Source organism: Zootoca vivipara, chromosome 10 (genome assembly GCF_965207765.1).
Source record: "Zootoca vivipara chromosome 10, rZooViv2.hap1.1, whole genome shotgun sequence".
In the NCBI taxonomy this organism is placed as follows: Eukaryota; Metazoa; Chordata; class Lepidosauria; order Squamata; family Lacertidae; genus Zootoca; species Zootoca vivipara.
Genome location: NC_142593.1, coordinates 31,731,843 through 31,755,471, shown reverse-complemented (window position 1 = coordinate 31,755,471; position 23,629 = coordinate 31,731,843). Strand labels below are relative to the sequence as shown.

Here is a 23,629-nt window from a genome sequence, read left to right as displayed (position 1 = left end):
CACAGGAAGAGAGAGGGTGTACTGTGGGAGGAAATCCACTTGAGGGCGCTGTTTTACTTTGTTGAAAAACAGGTTTTTACCTGCGGAGGTGTGAGATGTGTCGGTTTTTTTTCTAACAACACTCGGGGAGTGGCCTGGATCGTTGTGTCAAGATCGGTCAAGCGGTTATGGAGAAAAGTGGAGCCCACACTTTCATGATTTTTACATTTATATATATATAGATTGACATAAGTTTGTTTTAAGTATTTTACTTGCTGTTGACTAAGAAATACAAGATTTGTATTTCATTATTAAGTAATTTGATTAGTGTTTTTGCAAATTACCTATAACAGATTTTCCTCCTGAAAGCAGGATAGAGAACTTGAAACATGTGAATAAAAAAAATTAAATTAAAAAGACAACAAATGGTAAAGACTTCCTCCCTTCCTTTGTTTATTAAAAATAATTCGTTACGCTCTCTATTTTAGTCAGTTCTTCCATTAGCTCTATCGTATACATGGATTTCTCTAAGGGAAACAATAATTGGGGATCAATAGTTGTCTTTTTGAGTTTGTACCATAATTGTTCTCTATCTACTGAGTTCAAGCAGATATCAGGTCAATAAATGCTCCAAAGAGTTTTGCTTTTTCTGACAACAGAATATGTAAATACTGAACAATTAAGAATAAAACAATTCCTCTGTACAGAACATCCTTCTTTTTGACCAGCTTGCTCTTCACTAAAAACATTCCTCTTTTATACAAATCTAAAAGTTTATTCAAGGGTTGTTTAGCATAAATGTGGACCAGTCTGTTTATAGTTGGAACACAGAGGTAGTTGACAACAGCTGTGAAATTACGTAAAAAGACATTCGTAATCAGTCATTTAGCAAAATAAGCCAAAAAACGGAAAACTGTTTTAGATGTTTGTCTTTTGCATTACAATAAATGTCTGTTTAGAACTTAGTGAGAGAACTAGTATGCAGAAAATATAATTTGTTAAAAGCTACAAAGTGTAGTACGTAGTATTCATGTTTTTTTGCAGGTGCTACTGTGTTCAGTGCGGGTTGAAGCCTTAGTTAAGCAGCATTCTATGAACAAGCACTCTAGTACACAGCCTTGGGTGCGGAAGATTTAAATTAATTGCTCTCCAAATGACATTTTTAGTACTGTCTATCTTTGAACATTTAGCCAAGTGTCACAAATCTGCTTGTGAATATTTCCGTAGGTGATTTTACTGATGACAGTTAAAATATAGCAATTTGATGCACTTACTATTTGCTCTTCAGAACAGAGAGGGAGGGCACTTTTTATATCCTTCGGGCAGGACAGCTGATGACTTCAAAAAATGGAGGTGCTGTAAGTCCTATGCATCATGTGAAGACTCCTATCTGTGATTCCCCCCTCCCCTTACAAAGCTACATGTTCAACTGCTGTTTCAGATTAGACTTATGTACACACAAAAACTTGTGTTCAAATGGAACGCATATGACGTTCCTCCTGTCAGCTATGACAACTAAATGGAATCGCCATGCTCAGATTATCACTTCCTCTAATAGGGAACTCAGGTAGTGAGTAGTGCTAATAGAACTAGAGCCGAAAAGGTGACATTGAGAAACAAGAAGGAGCATCATCCACATATTTGGGAGATTCCTAAACTGCAGAAATGCAACACATAATTATCTTTTCTTAAAAAACAAAAACAAAAGGAATAGAATAGGGTGGAGATGGGGAACTGGACCTTCTTGGCTGGCCAGATCTTTCTCCTCCCCATTGCTGGTCAAATTTGGGCAGGGCAACCCACATTTCAATCATTTGATATAACTGGGATGTCTGATGATGGGCACTTTGAAGTCCTGACAATTGGACTGTCAGCTTGCTAGCTTGAATAACAACAACAACAATTTTATTTATACCCTGCCCATCTGTCTGGGTTTCACCAGCCACTCTGGGCAGCTCACAGCACATATCAGCACATACTAAAACATCAAACATTAAAAACCTCCCGATACAGGGATGCCTTCAGGTGTCTTCTAAAAGTCAGTTGTTTATTTCCTTGATATCTGATGAGAGGGTGTTCCACGGGGCGGGCGCCACTACTGAGAAGGCCCTCTGCCTGGTTCCCTGTAACCTCACTTCTCTCAGGGAGGGAACCAGCAGAAGACCCTCGGAGGAGGACCTCAGCGTCCAGGCTGAATGATGGGGGAGGAGACGCTCCTTCAGGTATACTGGGCTGAGGCCATTTAGGGCACTTTGAATTGTGCTCGGAAACGCACTGGGAGCCAATGAAGATCCTTTAGGTCCCAGCGGCCACTCCCAGTCACCAGTCTAGCTGCCACATTCTGGATTAGTTGTAGTTTCCGGGTCACCTCCAAAGGTAGCCCTGCGTAGAGCGCATTGCAGTAGTCTAAGCAGGAGATAACTAGAGCATACACCACTCTGGCGAGATAGTCTACAGGCAGGTAGGGTACCATCTGGCCTGCGTACCAGATGGAGCTGGTAGACAGCTGCCCTGGAGGCAGAATTGACCTGCGCCTCCATGGACAGCTGAGTCCAAAATGACTCCCAGGTTGCACACCTGGTCCTTCTGGGGCACAGTTACCATGTTCAGCACTGGGGAGTTCCCCACCCTGCCTGCCCCCATCCCCCCCAAAAAAACAGTACTTCTGTCTTGTCAGGATTCAGCCTCAATCTGTTAGTTGCCATCCATTCTCTAACTGCCCCCAGACACTCAAACAGGACCTTCACTGGTTCAGATTTGAAGGAGAGGTAGAGCTGGGTATCATCTGCATACTGGTGAACGTCGACCCTCAACTCCCTGATGATCTCTCCCAGCAGTTTCATATAGATGTTAAAAAGCATGGAGAAGAGGACGGAGCTCTGAGGCACCCCACAAGTGAGAGCCCAGAGGTCTGAACACTCATTCCCCAACAACACTTTTTGGACACAGCTCAGGAGGAATGATCCTCCCCCATGTACTGTTCTAGGGTGACAAACATGGTTCCCCCCTCCTGTTTTTATCCATGCAACAACCATGTTAGGAAGGTTAGGCAATAACAGACCAAGCTCACCCAGCGAAATTTATAGGGATGGGTCTGTCCAAGTCTAATTGAATTTAATCATATAGTTGAACACTTTATATCAGTGTTCCATTTATAAACATTTCAGGATTCATTTTGCTTATGTACTTTCATTCCTCTTTATGCTCTCTGTGTAGTCATTCATTCTGGTTCTGCACAGAGCAGGATTTCAAGCTTCTAAGCCTTCTGAAACTAGGAGCTAAGCTTTCTCCCTGGCTTGCTTAGATTGTTCATGCTTACATATTATTAATAATCTTTATTATAATGTTTCCCATTCCCTAAATGGTTTTTCAGTAACATATTTGCAGACTTGAGGAGCCATTGAGCATAAATGGGATCCAAAACAGTTGCATTTATGCAACCATTTAACATAAATCCAGTTATATTTATATATAGAATAAATGTTATTGCTTCTGCTTACAATGAACAATTATTTCAGCCAGCCCAAGAGTTTCATATATGTGATGGGAATTCATATAAAGAACAATTAGTTGTTAAAATCACCCACAGTAAAATAGTTTCAAAAAGATTATATTCTTATGCAGGGCTGGCAGTATCCCAGGAAATAATAGTTTGGACAGGGCACTGTTAGATAATTGCCTTTGTCAATTGGGAAAACTGTAAAAATGAAATTGGAACTGCAGAAGATACACATTTTATAAAACTAGTGATGCAAATGCAGTGTGTTTAGTAAGTATAGAAATAATATTTTTCAAAATTTGAACTCATTTATTCAAAAGTTCTGGTCTCACTATTGGAAGTGATATTTTGTTATACAGTGCTGAGCAACCATTTGGAACTGGCTAAAATGGAAAATTTAGACTACAGATGGCTTTCCAAGGCCACACAATCCTTCATAGAGGTTGATTCTCCACATTTGCTCATATAGTTGTTTGACCCAGACAGTTCACTTTTTAAATCAATGGTCACAAACATATTTCTTAAACCTCTCCTTCACTATTTGAAAGTGAAGCTCAATGTGTGATAGTCTCTATTACTCCTTGTCATGAAACATTTGTAATAATAGAAGACACTGAAGAGGACTGAATGCCTTAAACTGAGACTAATTTATTTTTCCAATGGGGAAATAAGCACATATTAGCGTATCAGTAAATGCCATGTCAACTCTGTTATCATATTTTTATGTCAGTTGTGTATTCCTTGTCCATAGTTCATTTAAAGCAGCTACTTTTGTTTTCATTCTGTCAGTTTTACATTTTGCCAACTACCATTGAGATACTACTATTGGATTATTTTAGTCTTCATTAATTGTCTTTCAGGCTTTCTGTCAGGAAGCAAAAATGTCCCCAAGACAAAGATTTTAGCTGATTCATTGTGCCCAAGAACACTTCAAATACTGCATTTAAATTTTGAACATGACCTTTTAGCAACAGTGAGGAAAAAAATCTAATGCCACAGAATAGAAAATTTTAGGCATATTTGGTTATCATAAGGTATATTTGTATTTTATGTTTCAGGGTGCTCAATTTTGTGTGGGTGTGGGTGAGATATATATACACTCAACAGATTTATTTTAATTTCAGTATTAAAAATGCATGTCGTGAGGTATTGTAACAGTTTAACAGTAGAGCTTTTTAACTGTGAGAATAATTATTCACGGAGAACACTGTGTGAATAATATAAATTGCATCAACCATTCCATTGTGAGGGCTTTTTGTGTTGACTTTGTTGGGAGTATGATGCTGACCTGTAGTGTGTAACCAAGAAATTTGTGGAAAATAATGGTTTTAATTACAAACTTTGATTTTAATCTAATTTATTTTTCACCGTAAAGGTTTAGCGATGAATGAAAATTTACTGCTGATAACTTTCTCTTTCCCCAATATAAAGTTCAGTATAGCCATATTATGACCTCCAACTTTCCTTTAGTGAATCATTGTATGAAGGAACAGATTTGGGGTGGGATTCGGATTGGGCATTCAACCTTGCCCAATGGGGTTTTATAGGCAATTGAGCAAAGGACTGTGGCTCCACTGGGTATCTATTCCCACTCAAGGTAGAAGGTTGACAATTGAGATTTCGATGGACACCTGACCTTGCCCAAACAAGGGGGGTTACTTTGAGGGGGGTTAAAATGGGGTTCAGATTGACATTTGCTCATTCCCAAATGATGCTTGACTTTGGATTCAAATGAGTATTTAATAGGGTCTGAGAGGTGTGGTGGCATTGTGGGCTCAGATCATAATCTGGCCTTCCCTAAATGAAAGATAAGAGTTTAGGTACACCATTGAGCAGCTTGTTTTACCAGAAACAGAGTGATAATTTGGTGAACTTGATGGGTGCTTTGGGGTGTCCAATGGAGAAACTGATTTTTGGGATTGGGATGCATTTTCGAGATGAGTTTCTGGCACCCAAATTAAAATGAATGACCTTTTTGCAGATCAGACTTTGGGGGTTTAGATGAAAATGTGGCATCACAAAAGGACTGGCAGAACTTTTGACGTTCGAAAAGGGTTTTGAAGAACTCTGGCATAGCATAAAAGACAGAGGGATAAGTTTTAGAATTCATTTGGCTGTTTGGATTTTTCCAAATTGTGGTTGACTTGGAATTAAGGAAGTGCTAGACTTAGAGGAATGAAGTTGTGGATGATCATCATAAAGCACCTTCAGTAGTATAATTTTAGGGCTGAGTGGGAGCTATTTCACAATAATAGGGTGAGATTTGCATTGGATACAAGTGTAGTTCTTGTTTTGGACAAAAGAAAGGGGAATTTTTGGTTATTTGGCTCTTTCCAAAGGATACAGGTAAGTTTGGGGGTCAAGTGTCTAGATTCTCCCAGATTTGAGAAGTAACTTTTGAGGTTTGGTTGAGACTTTGGGATATCCAGAGATGTGAACTAACGTATGGAAGCTGCTTACACGAGAGAAATGATTTTTGGGTCCCTTATTAATCTTGTTTCAGCTGAAGTGGGAAGAAGACATTCCTAACCCTAAAAACAGTAAACAAGCGAACAGACTCCCAGAGTATCTTAACCAAAACACGTGTCGGTTCAGAATAAAAATATAAGTTGCAGCTTTTAATTCACATTGCCAAATTGCATTCACTTTTTAAAAAGCTGATTTGCAATTAAATTTACACTCAGCTAGTACTGGATCACATCACAGCCCAGCCAGGGCAGTGTTTATGTGGTAGCAGTGTGCTGTGAATGAGTTTCCAAGTGCTGCATGTATCCTTGAAATGCTTGCTTCATTATTTTTGTAGTAATGGTACATCATCTTGTTTAATGAAGTCATGCTAGGTTTATGTAGATTCCCCCTATCCCAAGTTCTTACTTGCTGATGCAGGAGGCTTTAGATTTTGAAGTATCATTAGGGTTAATCTACTTTTAGATTTAAGTTGTTGTTGAGATAATGCTACTTTCCCAAGATCATCCTCAGATTCTATGCCCAATTTGAGATTGGGCCAGTGTTCTTCCCCCAATCTACTCTACCCTTTGGACATCACTGGGTAACCAACACTTAAATACTTAATCAATAATTTCTATTTGATATTTTCATATTAAAACCATAAATGTAAATGGAAATTTTAGTATTTGACGTAGCCACCTAGAAGATCTCCCTATCACATTGTAATTTAGCCTGAGTGATTTGTACATAGATTGTGTCCAGTATGGGCATGTGCTCTAGAAGGCAGGATCTGAACCAGTGGATTCAAATTACAAGAAAGGAGATTCTGACTAAAAATTAGGAAGAACTCTGATAGTAAGAGCTGTTGAACGGTGGGATGGGCTGCCTTGGAAAGTGGTAGACCAGGCACCCCCAAACTTCGGCCCTCCAGATGTCTTGGACTACAATTCCCATCTTCTCTGACCACTGGTCCTGTTAGCTAAGGATCATGGGAGTTGTAGGCCAAAACATCTGGAGGGCCGCAGTTTGGGGATGCCTGTGGTAGACTCTCCTTCATTGGAGGTTGTAGAAGAGACGTTGAGTCTCCATCTGTCAGGGATTCTTTCGCTGTGATTTCTGCATTGCAGGGGGTTGGACTCGATGACCCTTGGGGTCTCTTCCAACTCTACAATTCTATTATTCTTTAATTCTTGTATGAAGCAATGAGGAGAAAATTCAGAATGTGGTGGTGGTCTTGCACCTCCACTGGTGCCACTGAAGAGTTGGTTCTGATGGCTCTGATAGCTTGGGGTTTAGAAAGGGCTGATTCCAAGCTCCAAACTAGAAAGTTACAGTATTGTCAATTCACATTTCTGGGTGAATTTGTTGTGCATAATGACTACTGTGTCTTATGCTTTCTCGGCTGACATCACTGATTGCTCTTGCCTAGCTGAAAATAAGGCAAAAACATAGAAAGCAATCAACATGTTCTGCTCATGTTCTAACATGCTTTATTTGGCAAAGATCTTTTTAAATGTTACATGTTAAGGATGACTATGGCAGTCTAGAGTGTATTGACACCCCTTACATTGCAGAGATATGTTCTACAAAAATTTAATCCATATTCAGTTATCAGCTTAATATTTGAGTTCTTCTCCAACATTTAGTAGTTTCTGGCATCACTTCAGAAAGCTCCCTAAAAGTGAGGTTGAAATGTAAGACAATATTGTTGAGTCTAGAGAGGGGGAGCATACATATTGAGAACAGATAGACAGAGGGGAAGAAGTGTCTTGAGAGTGCCTGTTGGTTCGGTGACTCATAGAAGTGTTTTACTTGTTAGCATTCAGTTTTTCTCCATGCATAAAAGCTGCATTTTGGCTGTTCATAGAATTTGCTTTTTAGTGCGGCTTAATTTGGCAGTTGGATGCCCTCATACAACACTTCCAATCCCAACAGACTCTATGTTGTATAATATAGAAACTGCACTGCTGGTAAGATGATTGCAGGATCAATGCGAGCTGTGACATCAGCATGGCAAGCTTTGCTCTGACAACACAGGCGTATTCCTTTTCCTGGGATCATTTTTGCAGTAATTTTTAGGTATTGAATCATGGAGTACAGGCAAACAAACGCCCTGTTGACAGCCTCTCAGGGTTCATGGCAGTGTGTCTCATGATCTAAACTTTTGCACTGTATTGCACCCTGTTGCGCATAGAAATGTTGCAGTGAAGGCCAAAGGCAACACAAAATATTGTTCAGAGAGATAAAGGCAATTAAAAAAAGAAACAGTTGCTTGTGATCACTGCTCAGCATCCTTTTGCCTCTGATAAACAGGCTTTGTAAGATTGTGTTGCTTCAAAACTGGTTTGTTTGTTTGTTTAACCAGAGTTGGCAGTAGAAAAAATACAAATATACACCAAGGGAAATACAGTGTCTCTCAGAGCACTTTCAGTTCTCTTAGTAGCTATTATGTGCTTCCATATTCCTCTATAAAAGTTTTTGTTGAGTTATTCTTATTCTTATTGTGCTTATTTATATCCTGCAGCTTACAGAGAAAATGGTAACAGCTTAAAAGGGAATCATAGAATCATATAATTGTAGAGTTAGAAGGGACCATGCAGGTCATCTAGTCTAACCCCCTGCAATGCAGGGGTCTTGTGCCCAATGTGGTGCTCGAACCAACAACGCTTATATTAATAGTATCATGTTCTACCAAGTGAGCTTTCCCAAAAAATAAAAAAAACAAATAAATAGAAAAATTTTTTTAATAGAAGGGCTGGTGCTGTGATCTGTATGTTTTAATAGATCATATATCTGTATGTTTTATGATCTAGTAAAACATACAGATAACTAAGTAAAAACATCACAGCAGCAGCTCTTTCCTTACAAAATGTTACCAAAAGCCTCTTGGAATAAGAAAGTCTTCACCTGCTCATGGAAAGACAAGTAGCCAGCCAGTCTTAAGTTTTCTAGCAAGGGAGTACTACCATAGCTGCCAAGTTCTCCCTTTTTTTAAGGGAAATTCCTTTATGCTGAATAGGCTTCCTCGCAAGAAAAGGGAAAACTTGGCAGCTATGGTACTACTGTCTGGGAACAGATTTATCAGAGTACACAACTGACTTCATACGGTTTCCTCTTGCTCTAATAAAATTGTTCTATGCAGATTACAGTTTCAGATCTTTTTATACCAACAGTCCCTCATATTTCTCCCCTCACTTTGGCAAAATGAATAATCTGTGACCAAGGACTGCTTCTTTCATGACCCGTGCCCCCAATTTTGAGGGACTTACTCTTGTCTTATTTACAGTTTTAATTGCATTAATCTTCATAGAGCAATGGTTGGATAGAGGACTGACATAATAGTGCAAACAAAATAGAAAAAATTCCTTCAGTAGCACCTTAAAGACCAACTAAGTTGTTATTTTGGTATGAGCTTTCGTGTGCATGCACACTTCATCAGATGCACACGAAAGCTCATACCAAAATAAAAACTTAATTGGTCTTTAAGGTGCTACTGAAGGAATTTTTTTTATTTTGTTTTGACTCAGACCAACACAGCTAACTACCTGTAACTATAATAGTGCAAGAATGACTTGAAGGTAGCTTCTGGTAGCATTTTGGAGAACATCTTGCAAACCTGAAGAGAACATTTGGGGGCTCAATGTGTCAATAGCCATCCTTGTAGTTTATCCTTATGATGATTGCAGAGAGACTAAGCTCCAGTTCATGCCTAACAAGAACAAATATTGTGCCCACACATTTCCTTGTCTGCTTCTCTTCTATGCCATAATGGAAAACTCCCATTATTAAACCACACTGTCCTGTTAAACCACAGTTTCCCATTAATCTGAATTGTGGTTTGATATGTTGGTTTATAGCCAGATATTAAACTACTGTGTCATGGTTAAGATGTAACAGGAAGTGGTTGTTTAATATGCATTGGGAGTTTTTTTCATTACACAAAGGAGGAGGGAGTGCATATGTGCAAGCCTCATTCTTGGTCTAGTAAATTGTGGTTTATTGGACCAAGAACCTTTCATCTGAACCAAGTTATTGATTATAAGGCTGCACCATGAAGACCCAAATTTAGAACTGAATCATCCCTTTAGGAAGCAGATTGTGGTTTCCCATTATTTCACAACCATTGGCATGCTCCCATGAGGCTGATGCATATAATATGGTGTGACTAAGATTACATGCTGTAAATCAGAAAGTATGTAGTTCAAAAGTCATGTAAGGCGTGATTTCTAACATTCATTTGTTGAAACTAGTCATGGGTATAGTTAACCACAAACCCAGGACAACACTGCAAACTGGTTAACTGAAACCTGAATCAAAAGCATCTGAACTCTTCTCAAGCATCTCTTAGGAGGAGAAAACATGTGAGCCTAAGACTTACTGCAGCTTGTGCACATTGCACTAAACCATGGTACATTATAGTCATACCTCGGTTTAAGTCCGCTGCGGTTTGAATACTCTCGGTGTGAGTACTCCACAGACCCAGAAGTCTTTGCTTCCGGGTTCCGCGGCATGTCCATGCGCAGAAGCGATCTGCGCGGCGCGCGCATGCGCAGAAGTGCTCTAGCGGCACTTTGCACACATGCACTATCGCTGCTCCGTTTAAGTACTGCTCAGGGAGTGAATGGCTCCCCGGAACCAATTTCGTCCTTAAACCGAGGTACCACTGTACAGCCATACACTTTTTTTGTGAATGCGGGCAAACAGGCTTATCCTGAAGATGTTGTTGCAGTAGGATCAGAGACAGTAAGAACATAAGAAGAGCCTACTAGGTCAGGCCAATGCCCCATCTTGCGCAGCATCCTGTTCTCACACTGGCCAACCAGGTGCCAGGAAGCTGGACCCAAGCTTAAGAGCACTTGCCCCTCCTGTGGCTTCCAGCAACTGGTATTCAGAAGTGTTACTGCCTCCGACCATGGAGGAAGATCATAGCCATTATGGCTAGGAGCCCTTATCTTCCATGAATTTGTCCAATTCTCTTCTAAAGCCATCCAAATTGGTGGCCATCACTGTCTCCTGTGGGAACAAGTTCCATAATTTAACTATGTGCTGCATGAAGAAGTACTTTGTTTAAATCTGTCCTGAATATGTCAACATTCAGCTTCATTGGATGTCCATGAGTTCTAGTGTTAGGAGAGAGGAAGGTCACCCCTTACGTGCCTTTTCTGTAAACTAAAAAGTCCCAAACACTGCAACCTTTCTTCATAGGGAAGACACTCCACCCCCTTGATCATATCGGTTGCCCTTTTCTGAACCTTTTCCAACTCTACAGTATCCTTTTCGAGGTGAGGTGAACAGAATGGTACACAGTGTTTCAAATGCTGTTGCACCATAGATTTGTAGTACTGTACAAATGTAACATTAAGTGAAATTCATTTCCCTACAATAAAGATTCTGTATAGCTCCCTTAAAACACTAAAGCTTTTGTCTTCTGCGTAGCAACCAACTGAACCTCAAAGAATATGCCAGACCTGCCCTGGAACTTGCTGGAGAGAACATAAGTTCCCTCTGTGTCCCCACCCTGACTTTATGCTTGGTAAAATTGCAAGCTATTCTGAAAGAAATATTTTGTTGAAATTACATTTGCCACAGAAATTAACCACAGCCAATTGTTTCTGCAAAACATTGATGTTTAAAACTTTATTTAAGGCAAAGCATTCCTTTCACTGGATCATCTATAAGTTGTCAGTGAAATATTTTATTTTATTTTTTTAATGTGGAGGGGGTGGGATTGGTGCTTACCATAATATTATCCAGAATTTGGTTAGGATTTCCCATAAAGCTGTTAAATTGTAGAAAGACGATTATGGTGAATTCATGCAGATGCTCATGTTTGTAATTAATACTAAGCTTCATTGCTTCTTTCCATTTATTGCCATAGGAATACATAGAAATTTAAGATCCAGTCTTATTTCTTTGTCAAAAGAAAAATAGAAGCTTTTACAGGAAGCTTGAGGATTTTTGGAAATGTCAGGCTTTCAACATTCCATATTTCTTTTTTTGTGCAGGAAGGGTTCCCCCCCTATTATGGAGCTCTGTTTCCACTTCTCAAATAATTTTAAGCATTATTTGGTGTTGAGAGAGAATTTTCTCTGATGTCAATTTGGGGTAAGGCGTTGTCTTTCCTTATAGCATGTTTGCCTTATTTGCTTGAGCCATTTGGATTTGTTTTACCAAACTATTCCTTGCCTGCAGGGTTTTTCATTCCCGCTCTGTGTGTGTGGCATGCTGTAATGTGGTATGCGGTCTGGATGTGGATTAATATCTGGTAGAAGATCCTGCCTTAAAGTATGATTTGGGGCTTTGAGTTTCTTCCAGTCTCATGATTTCATGTTTTGGAGCTGAAACTGAACTATAATCGTCATTGCTTTCCTGGCCTATGTGGTCTAGTGGTTATTCAGTCTGAAGGAAACACTGTTCATGTGCCAAGAATTGCTGTTCTCCCAATGCCATTCTCCACGTCTTTTGACAGCCATATGTGTTGGGGGTAGGTAGTATTGTGAGGTGGTCTGATCCTAGAAAATTATACGTAATTGACCACATATGTTTAACTGCTGGATTCCATAGGGGAGGATTAGACACAACTCAGTAAGTTATGCCAAAAAGCCAAAGTAAGCTTGAATATATTAGACTCGTGGGGACTGCAAGCAACAAGGGTGAATTCAGGATTAATAAGGAACACCTGGGAGGTGGAAACAAATGGTAGAGATAAAATCAAACCAAGCAGACAAGCCCCAGCAGCACCCTTACATTAAACTAATTTCAGTTCTTTATTTGTTTAACTTTGTACTGATGTAGTCTTCCATGTTCATTTGATCTGGTACTCCATTTGCCCAAGGTGAAGCGTACCTTTGTAATTGTATAATTTGGGGTGTAAAAAGGGTAATATTTCACACAGAAGTTTAAAATATGCAAAGCCTTGTGGGAAGTCATTGTTGGTAACACAATATTACTGATTTGTGCTCTCCAGAGTAGGAAACCTAAAATAAAAGCATACAGCCTGTTTTCTGGATGCATCTTCTTCCTGAGACTTTCCTAGACAATTATTTATTGCATGGGGATTGCACCATACCCCACATTAAGGAATTTGGAGTTTAGGGATCCAGTATTTATGTTACTAAAACATAATAGACTAGTGCTACTTTAGTGTTCCCTATTAGCACTAAATGGTTTGCATTTACTTTTTTTACATCTCTCAGATCCAATAGCTTTTCAGCTAATCATACTAGAAACTTTGTGCTTCTCCTGACTTCTTGTTGATGGGATCAAGACCTGACTCTGCAATATGAATTTTGAATGGAGTTACAGTTAGCAGTAGGAGAGCAAGGGAGTTTGTTGAAGAGGTGTAGGAAGAACTGCAGTCTTGCAAATACATCCATGTCATATCACCCTATTCCACTATCACTTTTTCATACTGTTAAAATGCATACAAGCTGGATCTGCAATGCTGGAGACTCTCACTTCAGAAAGGATCTGGACCAAGCTTTGTGTGATATTTTAGGATGGGGAAGAAAACTTTTTGTCCAGTATATGGTCCAGTATACCTGAAGGAGCGTCTCCTCCCCCATCTTTCTGCCCGGACACTTGAGGTCTAGCGCCGAGGACCTTCTGTCGGTTCCCTCACTACGAGAAGCCAAGTTACAAGAAACCAGGCAGAGGGCCTTCTCGGTAGTGGCACCCACCCTGTGGATTGCCCTCCCACCAGAGGTCAAAGAGAATAACAATTACCAGACCTTTAGAAAGCATCTCAAGGCAGCCCTGTTTAGGGAAGCTTTTAATGTTTGATGGATTTCTGTATTTTAATGTTTTGTTGGAGGCCGCCCAGAGTGGCTGGGGGAACCCGGTCAGATGGGCGGGGTATAAATAATAAAATAATAAAATAATAATAATAATAATAATAATTATTACAGTTGCCTTCCTTGTTTGACCACAGCTCCTGTCGGCCTACCTCTTCCTCAAGAGTAGTCTTTGTGTTCTGCCTTGACCTGGACCAGTCAATGTCAAAGTCAAATTAATGACTTCTGCTAACAGTTGAACTTTGTGTGAAGGGTCTTGTTAGAAGAACTTTTTGAGAAGACAAAAATCCTTTGTTTGCAAAAAGAGAAATGTATATGTTGTATTAACTTTTCTCTCAACCCCCCCCCCCCAAACAATTCTAATATAGCTTTAAAGGGAACAGAACTGATACATTTTGGAAGCAGACATAATACTTAAAAAAAAAAAACCACCCGAAGGTTGACAAATTTTGCTGGTGAGAATGCATTTGTAAAGCAACTTGTATCATTAATTAGATGGCAACTACTTGTCTTTTTATTATTAAGCATTTATTGCACTAGGTATAGTGCTTTAAAGCATCTGCTCAGTATTCCATTATGATAGCACAAAAATGCATTTACGTGAGTGTAATAAAATAACAGATGCTTCCTGATGACAACTTCCCAATTTGTTTAGGAAACAGTCAGTCCCAGATTCAGTTTTCCTATGCAGTGTGGCAGCCATGCAAGTAAAATTACCATGGAGAAGAAAATAAGTGGGGGAAATCAAGTGATTGTGTGCTTTTTTCTAGAAAATATTAGTTCCTGTTGAATTAAAATAAGTTAAATCCTGTTTTGAAACAGTTGAATATGATAACTTTCTACTCATCATTCTATAAACAAATCTTTTGATGATAGACTTTAATTCTGCCTTCATAAAACCAGTCAAAAACAGTGGAAGTTACATTAATGCAAGCAGCATAATGCAAGATGAATTGAGCAGTAATAGAACTATTTTTTTTGTACTGCATTGTTTCAGTTGTATTTATTAGAGTAGTTAATTGTTTGTTATGACACATCCATTTATTTGTACTATTTCAGTTTCAATATTTTAGACTGCCTTTCAGGGGTACCCTTTTGAAGGCAGCACACAATATTAAATACCATTTAAAAACAAACCATAAAATTATCAAAAATTAAGGTGACCTCCAGTTATGCCCACCCAGTTGCCTAACACACTTCACTTGCACAATAGAGTTTTCCTTTCCTTTTCTCCTCGGTAACTCATCACAAGTCTCCAGATATTGCTCCAGAAGATGGGGAAGGAGAAGTTCCATTGTGCAAGTGGAAGTTGATTCGCATGGTGGTGGATGTCACCCATACTCTAAAACACACTAGTGCATCTAAAAGAATTATAGGAGCAGCACAAAAACTATAACAGCATAATAAACCAATGCACATATATAATAAAATGACCTTTTAAAAATCTGCAGCAGTAAATCCTAAGACTAAATATCCGTTAAAATAATTTCAGAATAAACTGCATGCTGAGGATAAAATTGCTTGTCTGCTTGTGGTGCATGTCTGTCTGTGGCCCTATTTGGGCATTCTGCTTGTGTGTAAAATCTGTACCTAAAAAAGTGAGAACAGGAATAAATCTCCTAAGATCTACCCTTCCTGTAGCCACCCCCTCCCCAATCATGGAGGGCAAAAGTCTGAAGTGGAGAGCTTCTTCTGCTGAGGAAGGCTTCCCATGCTGTTTGGAATGCTCAAACAGAACTTGCTTATTGAACCCAACTTTGTCATCTCAGTGGACTTAAGTTAGTCAAGCCTATTGGTTTCATTGGATCTGCCCTAAGGCTGACTTGGTTGAATTAAACACCTTGAGTTGAATTGAACAATGCACTATTAACAATAAAAACAGATTGCATTGTCTTTCAAAATTAAAATATCCTGCTGTGTCAGCATTGGTGAAGAGGACAGAGGGGTTTCTCATAGGAATGTTTTGTAATTGTGGACTATCACTCCTGCTCCAAGTAGTCTGCACAGAGACTAAAAAGCAACAACTAGCTGGTATATATACCTGAAGGCATGGTGCGGGAGGGACTTGGTTTACCATAGCCAGTTGGTCACTTTTATGTGCACCTGGCACAGCTGTGATGTGCCAGCATGGAAGGAAAAAGGAAGGGCTATTGTAAATTACCATATAGGGCCTCTTTATACCTTGCTTTTAGGACAAGGCAGAATCATGTCCAAAGAAATGTATCCTATGGTGTATTATACATTTCTTAGTGATGATCAAAAAAATTCCTTGTTTCATTACTACTTAATGTCATTGCTAATCATAGCTAAAGCTAGGATAATTTGTTTTAAAAACACAATTTATTTTCCTTTGCACATAATACTAAACATAGAATAATCTCTCAGATTTTGTGATCTTTTCATTCACAGGGAGCATCAAATACTGTAAAGGGTGTATTAAGGTGACTTAAAATGAACTTCAGTTAGAACATGGCTCAGCTTCAGAAAATGATGCTATCAACATTTGCAGAGACCAAAGTTGACTTCCCCTTGGTAAATTCTTTTCATCCACCCTATTGGAAGTACAGAGAAAAATATTACACATGAGTACTCAAGCCTTTATGTCATGCATCCTGTTACTACTGTTTACCAAATAAAAAGGGTTTAGAGCTGGCCTTAAGAAGGATTCAGAAGTCCTTGTATGTTTATAGATCACAGATATAGCGAGTCATCATGTCTCTAGAAACAAGGCAGGCAAAAATGAGAGTTCTGAATATCTAGTAAAAACCATGTATGTTTTCTCTATAAAAAGGCATGTTGTGTTATAGTTGCCTATTGAACAGGTTTTTATCTTTTTAAAAAATGCTTCAGCATCTTTCTAGAAAATACTGCTGTTCTGTTTTTCAAGTAATTATCTTGACTATTTTAAATAATATACTGGTTTTATTTTCTGAATAAGATCAGGCTGTTGGCTAATACTAAGTTGGAACATAACGTTACGTGTTTAGTCAAGTTTAACACAAGTCTACCATCTTTAACAGGATCCGTTCTGGCATTTTTCTAATGTAGGAGGAAGAATTAAAGTTCATTAACAACCTGAGAGGCATATGATACCCCCAACTGTGTTCTTAGGGAAGCTGTTTTTTCAGCCATTCAGCCATTCAGTACTTCACCCAGAAAAATCAGTGTAGTGAATTTTGAACTCACAGCTGGTTATCACCAAGTGCACCTACAAATTCTATGGCTGTATAAGGCATGAGTTTGGAAGCATGCCATTACTCAGCTTGTGCGCACATATGCACGTTTTTCTGGCAGGCGTGTTGCCTTTATACTGTGAATGCATCAGTTGTGTTATCTTGACAAATATGTTCCATTATTTCCTTTTAGTTCACTCCATGAAGCATGTTTTTTAAAAAGAAAAGAGAGAAGAAGTTAATGGCCTCATTTCAAAAGCCTTTGAACACCAGTACAGTATTTGCCAGTAAATTAATTTGTTAATTGTGATCTTTTGGGAGGGTTTAATAAACACCTCTGCATTAGGCTCCACCTACCTTGTAGCTTAGATATTTCACCATATCATTATTTACTCCTTCTTCAGTAATGGTCTCGTTTTACTCAGTTTAAGAGCTCTGTTTTCAATAACATGGTTGCAAAGGTTTATAAACTAACAAAAATATATAATAATAATCAGTTGTGCAATATTGTAGCAAGAACAGAATTGGAGGGATTATGTGGATATTTCTTCACTTCAAAAATTGCACCAAGCTGTTTATTTTATATATGAACGATGATAGCAGTGCTCAAATGCCTTCTGTGAAATATGCTAATATTTGGAATTTTTAGTATCTTTTCAGCTTTGTGAGAATATCATACCTTGAGCACAATATTTTGCTATTTATAAATACAACATTTTTTTAAAAAAGGTTATGACACCAATACTCCTCCCAGATTGTGAATTAAACAACCCACATTTATTTTTATTTTTTTGGGATGGGGGATGTTAAATTTCATTTTCTTTCAGTTGTGTTGCTTTTCTTGATTTTTGCATGACATTGAAGTACATGATCTTACTTTAATAATTTTTTTAAAGCATCAAGCCTACTATCTCTTTCAATCTTGACATTGGCATTTGTTCCACATAAATTGAATTACGGTATATAGGAAATTATCTGAGGTCATTCTACTATTCAAATTGATTGGAAGATCATCTATAACCGTAACGTTTCACAGAACTAAATTGGTATGTTGACAAAATAGGTGGAATGTATCCATGCAAAATATTTGTTGTTTAGTCGTGTCCGACTCTTCGTGACTCCATGGACCAGCGCACGCCAGGCACTCCTGTCTTCCACTGCCTCCCGCAGTTTGATCAAACTCATGTTGGTAGCTTCGAGTACACTGTCCAACCATCTCGTCCTCTGTCGCCCCCTTCTCCTTGTGCCCTCAATCTTTCCCAGCATCAGGGAAATATAGAATATAGAAAGTGGTAAAACTGTTTGATAATAACTTGTCCATCTACCCATCCTAATTCACCATGCCACCGCGAAGTTGCTTAAACCAGGTTTAGTAGCAAAACATGGGGCAAGCTAGAAGCCTCATAAAAATCGTACAATTGCTTCAACATGTGTTGATTTCTGTGTGGGTTTGCCTGCGTGAATTGACCCAGGATATATTTATATAACAGTTCCCTCTGCTGGTGCATTTGCACTGCACTGCACAGACCTTACCACCACCTGTTCCTCTCCATCCCAATATGCAGCAGCGGCATAGGCAACTGGGGAGGTTAGTGCTGGCACCCTCCCTGCCATGTGCAAGTGGCTACAGTAAAGTACATCGATCATCCTTTCTTGGGTTAGAAAGAACATAGGTGAAACAGACATAATAGGGAATTGGTGTAGTATCATGGCGAAGAGACTGAACTTTGAATCAGGAAGTCCCATGTTTAAATCTCAGCTCTGGTACGAGTCTTAGGCAAGCCGTTCTGTCTTAGCTTCAGTTGTCCTCTCTGCATTCTGGGAGATAATAATACTGAATTTCTCCTACAGGTTTGTTGTAAGGGATACAGTTAGATAATGCACATGAAGCACTTTGGATGCTTGAATGTGTTTAACAAATGCAAATTATTAATTTGGAAGTGACCTGCTCAATTCATACATGCCCTTTCCATAGTTGAGTTCTGAAGGGCAGAGTGAGTTTTACAAGTTTTCTCCAGGAACCTGCCTATGATACCATTAAGAAACCTTTCTCTCATTAAAAAATATCCTATTTTAATTAATAAGTCAACAAGTAAAGAGATAAAGATAGTTTAAGGCATCTCAAGGCAGCCCTGTTTAGGGAAGCTTTTAATGTTTGATGGATTTCTATATTTTAGTGTTTTGTTGGAAGCCGCCCAGAGTGGCTGGGGGAACCCGGCCAGATGGGCGGGGTATAAATAATAAATTATTATTATTATTATTATTATTATTATTATTATTATTGAAAGTTTTAAAAATAAAACAAAAAAGGAAGACAGCCTGTAGAATGTGAAGTGATTGCTAAAATTATAATCTTATGATAAGGCAGGTGACAGCATGATGATAGCATTTATGAGTATTTAAGGTATTTATTCATTAGTATTTCATTCCCATTCTCTTTGGTTATGTCCACTGTTAATGTTTGTTTCAGGAATGTCTAGATGACTCTCAAGTGGCTGGAAACTCTGCAGCATCTGAGGTGATTCGCTATGAATATCATGTTTTGTACTCCTGCAGCTATCAAGCTCCTGTACTTTATTTTAGGGCATGTTTTTTAGGTAAGATGTCCTCTTCATGAAACAATTATAAAAAAGAAAAATATTAGCGTATGGTGGTTGCTGTTGTATATCTTTCAGATTCTGTAAATATCAGTATCCTGGGGCAGATGATATCATCTCAGCCTGAATAAGTTTGATCTTAAGAGTCCTGGCAGCAAGCCTATGGTTAACTAAACCTGCTGGCAATTTCTTTAAAATATATATATAGAAAAATCTACTGTGTCAGACTTAGAAATGGAATACCTGGGGCCGACTTCTGAAAATATGCCCTTGAATATGTACTTACCCAGAATTTTCATTTTAAATTAATAATGTATTCTGGCTGAGAATGATTAAATAGAGAACACCACTTACTTTATCATGTTTCAACAATTACAATAATAGTTTTAAAGCTCTTTGTGCCAAAAGTTAGCTTTATGTATTTTCACTGGCATACATTGCTTTTGGTATTTTCTTTTCAATCTGTGTTGCAACCAATGCCCCACTGTTGCTTCCCTTATTTTGTCAGGAAGGTGGAACACTGCCTCCTCCAAGGCCACTGTTAGTAATGCTTACTTAATTAGCAGGCATAGAGTGATTATACTTGTAGCAGTGTCTATATGCTACTCTGCTCTGCCCAAGGAGTCTGTACCTGAGGCCAGGGAGTTGGGATCCTGAGGTCATTTTCTAAACTTAGCCTCCTGTATAGCAGTATCAGTAGCTTTTGTGTTTGGAATGATCTGTTAGCTTTATCTAGATGAACACATCTGAATGTTGCTAGTGATATCTTTTTCTTTTTAATTAAAAAGTAGCTTAAGCTGCTTTGAATGTGTTTGGTAGATTTAATCACTCGCTGCCTTATATTGTTTAATGGCTTTTAATTTTGCCATGTTAGCATTTTAACCAGCTCTTTGGATGTAAAATGGAAGAACAAATTCTCTGACTCCTCCGGTAAAAGGGATTTTAATCTGAGGTTCATTTTCACACAAATGACAATTCATGGTATATTTTCAAGTTAGGATGTAGGGAATTGGGGACATATATCAGGCTCCATTCCTAGTAATAGTTCCCTAATTCACACATTCCACACTGCAATTATATACGTACTTGTGGTTATTGCAAACATTTAACGAAGTAGCAATACACTGGTGTTTAACTTGTCTGCAAATGGCAGGATAAAGAAAATCTTGCTGCCCAAGTCACTTAGTGTTTTCAAAAGATATACAGTAGGCACATTAATTTATTTGTAGTGGGATAAAATGTCATCATATCTGTATTAGATGGAACAATAGTATATACCTCTTAGAAGCAAGTGGGGAATTTGGGAACGGTGATGCTGCAGGTAAAGGAAGTAGGGCAGTTCTTCCCCCACCTTTTTTTTTAAACAGTACTGTATTTTCACATAATTAGTATTCACTATAAGCAGTTAATCACCAGAGAAGAGCTCCCAGAGACAAAACAAGTTGTTTAGCTTGTCAGCATCAGGGAATCGGAGGTGTTGAAACATGACTCCTTATAGCTGGAAGTGGATATTACAGAAACTGATGGATGATCTAATGCACAATCTTTGTATTGTGTGCCAACAGCTCCCCTTGCAGTACAGAGTTTTAATTGTTCCTGCAAGTATAATTATACATTTTAGCACTCTTCTTGGGAGTTTTTCACAATTGAAAATAATGACTTTTGGAGGATTTCTACAATAAACTAGGGCCTCCTTACATCTTTTTAGCAGCCCCCTTCTGACCTACGGTAAATAGTGTAGCATATCCCAATTTAACAGATCTTTCCAACCGATCTTAGGTGTCCTTTATATGTAGCAGCAGTGGTATTGGAGCTGCTTTACCATGGGCAAAAATTCTGCCTTGAGCACCGTTAGGTGGGGCACAAATACACACATGTGCTACACACACACACACCACATCACATATCAGCAGAGTGAGTTGTGCAGATTGTTTCCTTGCAGACATTGCCTGACTGCGATCAGGGTCAACCATTATTTGTTACAATTTTGCAAGGCACTTTAGAGATAGATTCGGACAGAACTGGACACCATGATTAGAGCAAGTCCTACAGAGGCACCCAAAACACTGACTGTTCTATCTGTAGATCAGTTTTTATTATTGTAATACTTAAAAGGACCTCCCTGGATCCAAAAATAATTAAAAATATCCCTGAGTGGCAAATATCCCATTTTGGGCCAATTTAGTTAAGAGGGCGATGGCTGTCCAGCTTCAGGCGTGCTTGGAGGAAACTGATTAACTAGACCCATTTCATTTCAAACTCCGACCCAGTCATGATACTGAAATTGTGTTGATTGCCCTGGTTGATGATATTTGCTAGGAGAGAGATGGAGGAGTGTGACCCTGCTCGTTCTCTTTAACCTGTTGGTGACTTCAGTACTGTTGACCACAGTATCCTTCTGGAACACGGCTCTGAGAGGTGGTGGTTAGAGTTACCAAGTTATGATAGTTCCACTAGCACCTTTGAGGCCATTCCCAGAAAGTAGTTATGAAGGACTCTTGTTCAGTGCCATTGAAGTCCTCTGTTGTCCCACAGAGTTCTATGTTGTGCCCCCCCCCAAATTAGTACTTGTTGGAAGCTGCTGGAAGCTGTCATCAGGAAATTGGGAGTGAGCTGTCACCAATATGCAGGTGACACCCAGATTTCTCTTTCTGTTCCACCTGCATCAGGAAATATTATTTACTTACACCCCGATCCTATGTATGCTGGTGTATCATATTTGAGTCATTAGTATAAAATTGTGGTGTGTGACATTGCAAAAGCCAGGTTTCGGATTGTGTTGTTAGTGTATATAAAAACACACACACACATGTTTTGGAGCATTTCCAAAACATATACTTCTATCATTAATTTAAAAATAAAAAATAAAACCAGCAGAAAACATATTATTTAAAATTTTAAACGTTTTGGAATGTGTCTATGCTAGAGAGAAAACAATACATTATTTTTCTCTTGGTTGTATTTTTACCACTTCCATACATAATGCTGCTCCTAGTTGCATGATTCATGTTGCATCATCTGTATGGTTGTGATTTTCTGGCAGCAATGTCCTATGAGCAATTTCTGGTGAAGTGTATCGGCTTAGCTGCTGACAACAGATAAATTAGAAATGTGATACTAGTAGTGTATCAAGAGGCAATCCTAGTTTTAACAAGGAAGCATGTTTAGCAGGGTGACATGCATAGTATTTCATCCTAAGTTCATTTGGCATAAGATGAGCTTTCTGTGTAGACTTCCCTGTACCTGTCCATTTTTGTGACTCTTCAGCTCATGTATATGCATCAAAATAGAAGTGTATGTAAATATCTTGTCTAAATTTCCAACATGGAAAACATACCACGTGAGGATTCATAATCTTCAAAACTATTGTTGCTGGAACATTTGCCTCTGTATGACAATTGAAGAAGAGTAATAGTCAATGGGAACATTATTTTATAACAACTTCATTAGGTGCAATCATATCTCTGTGAAATGCTGTGATAAAGCTTTCATCTCTGAAAGAGGCAAAACTCACTCCAGATTCACACTATTCTTTATAAATTAAAAACCTAAATGAAGTTTAATTCTTAGCGAGAATTCAGAAGCCTGAAATTTTTGCTTTTATATTGATAGATTTTTTTCTTTTTTCTTTTTACTATTTATTTGTATCATGGTAGTGTTGCTGGTTTGACCCATTTTAGGTCCAACACAGCAATCCAGGTGTGGGTCTCAGCCTAGTAGAGTAAGACCTTCTGATCTAGATATTATTATGGGATTAGAGGAAACAACATAAAGTGCAGTTTGTGGTTTCTGAGGACCAACAAATTGAATTTAACACATGGTCAGGTATGTATACTACAGCACAGATTATTTTATGTAGTTCTGTGTGGTTATATCTATAAGGTTTTTTACTCTCTTACCCTCTTTACGGTGATTAAACAGTGAACATTTGTAAGAATAGCAATTCAAATATAAATTTAAATTATGTGTTGACAAATTAATATAGTAATAAGAGATTGCCATACTTATCTAAGCAAAAAATCCTTACATAGCATCCAGAACATAACCACTAGCAGCAGACATATGGAGGAGGGGAATTCCACAGCAGGAATCTGCTTGCTCTTTGTGTGCTCTCCAGTACTAAAAACCACACAAAGGAGA

General features: G+C 38.5%; 1 protein-coding gene across 1 annotated transcript in view; it reads left to right on the top strand.

Annotated features, from left to right (window-relative positions):
* ATG10 (autophagy related 10) overlaps positions 1-23,629 on the top strand; it is a 100,501-nt gene that overhangs the window by 49,057 nt on the left and 27,815 nt on the right. The window contains exon 4 of the mRNA XM_035099694.3: positions 19,363-19,489. Within this exon, the coding sequence (XP_034955585.2) occupies positions 19,363-19,489 (127 nt within the window). The remainder of the gene's footprint in view (positions 1-19,362; positions 19,490-23,629) is intronic.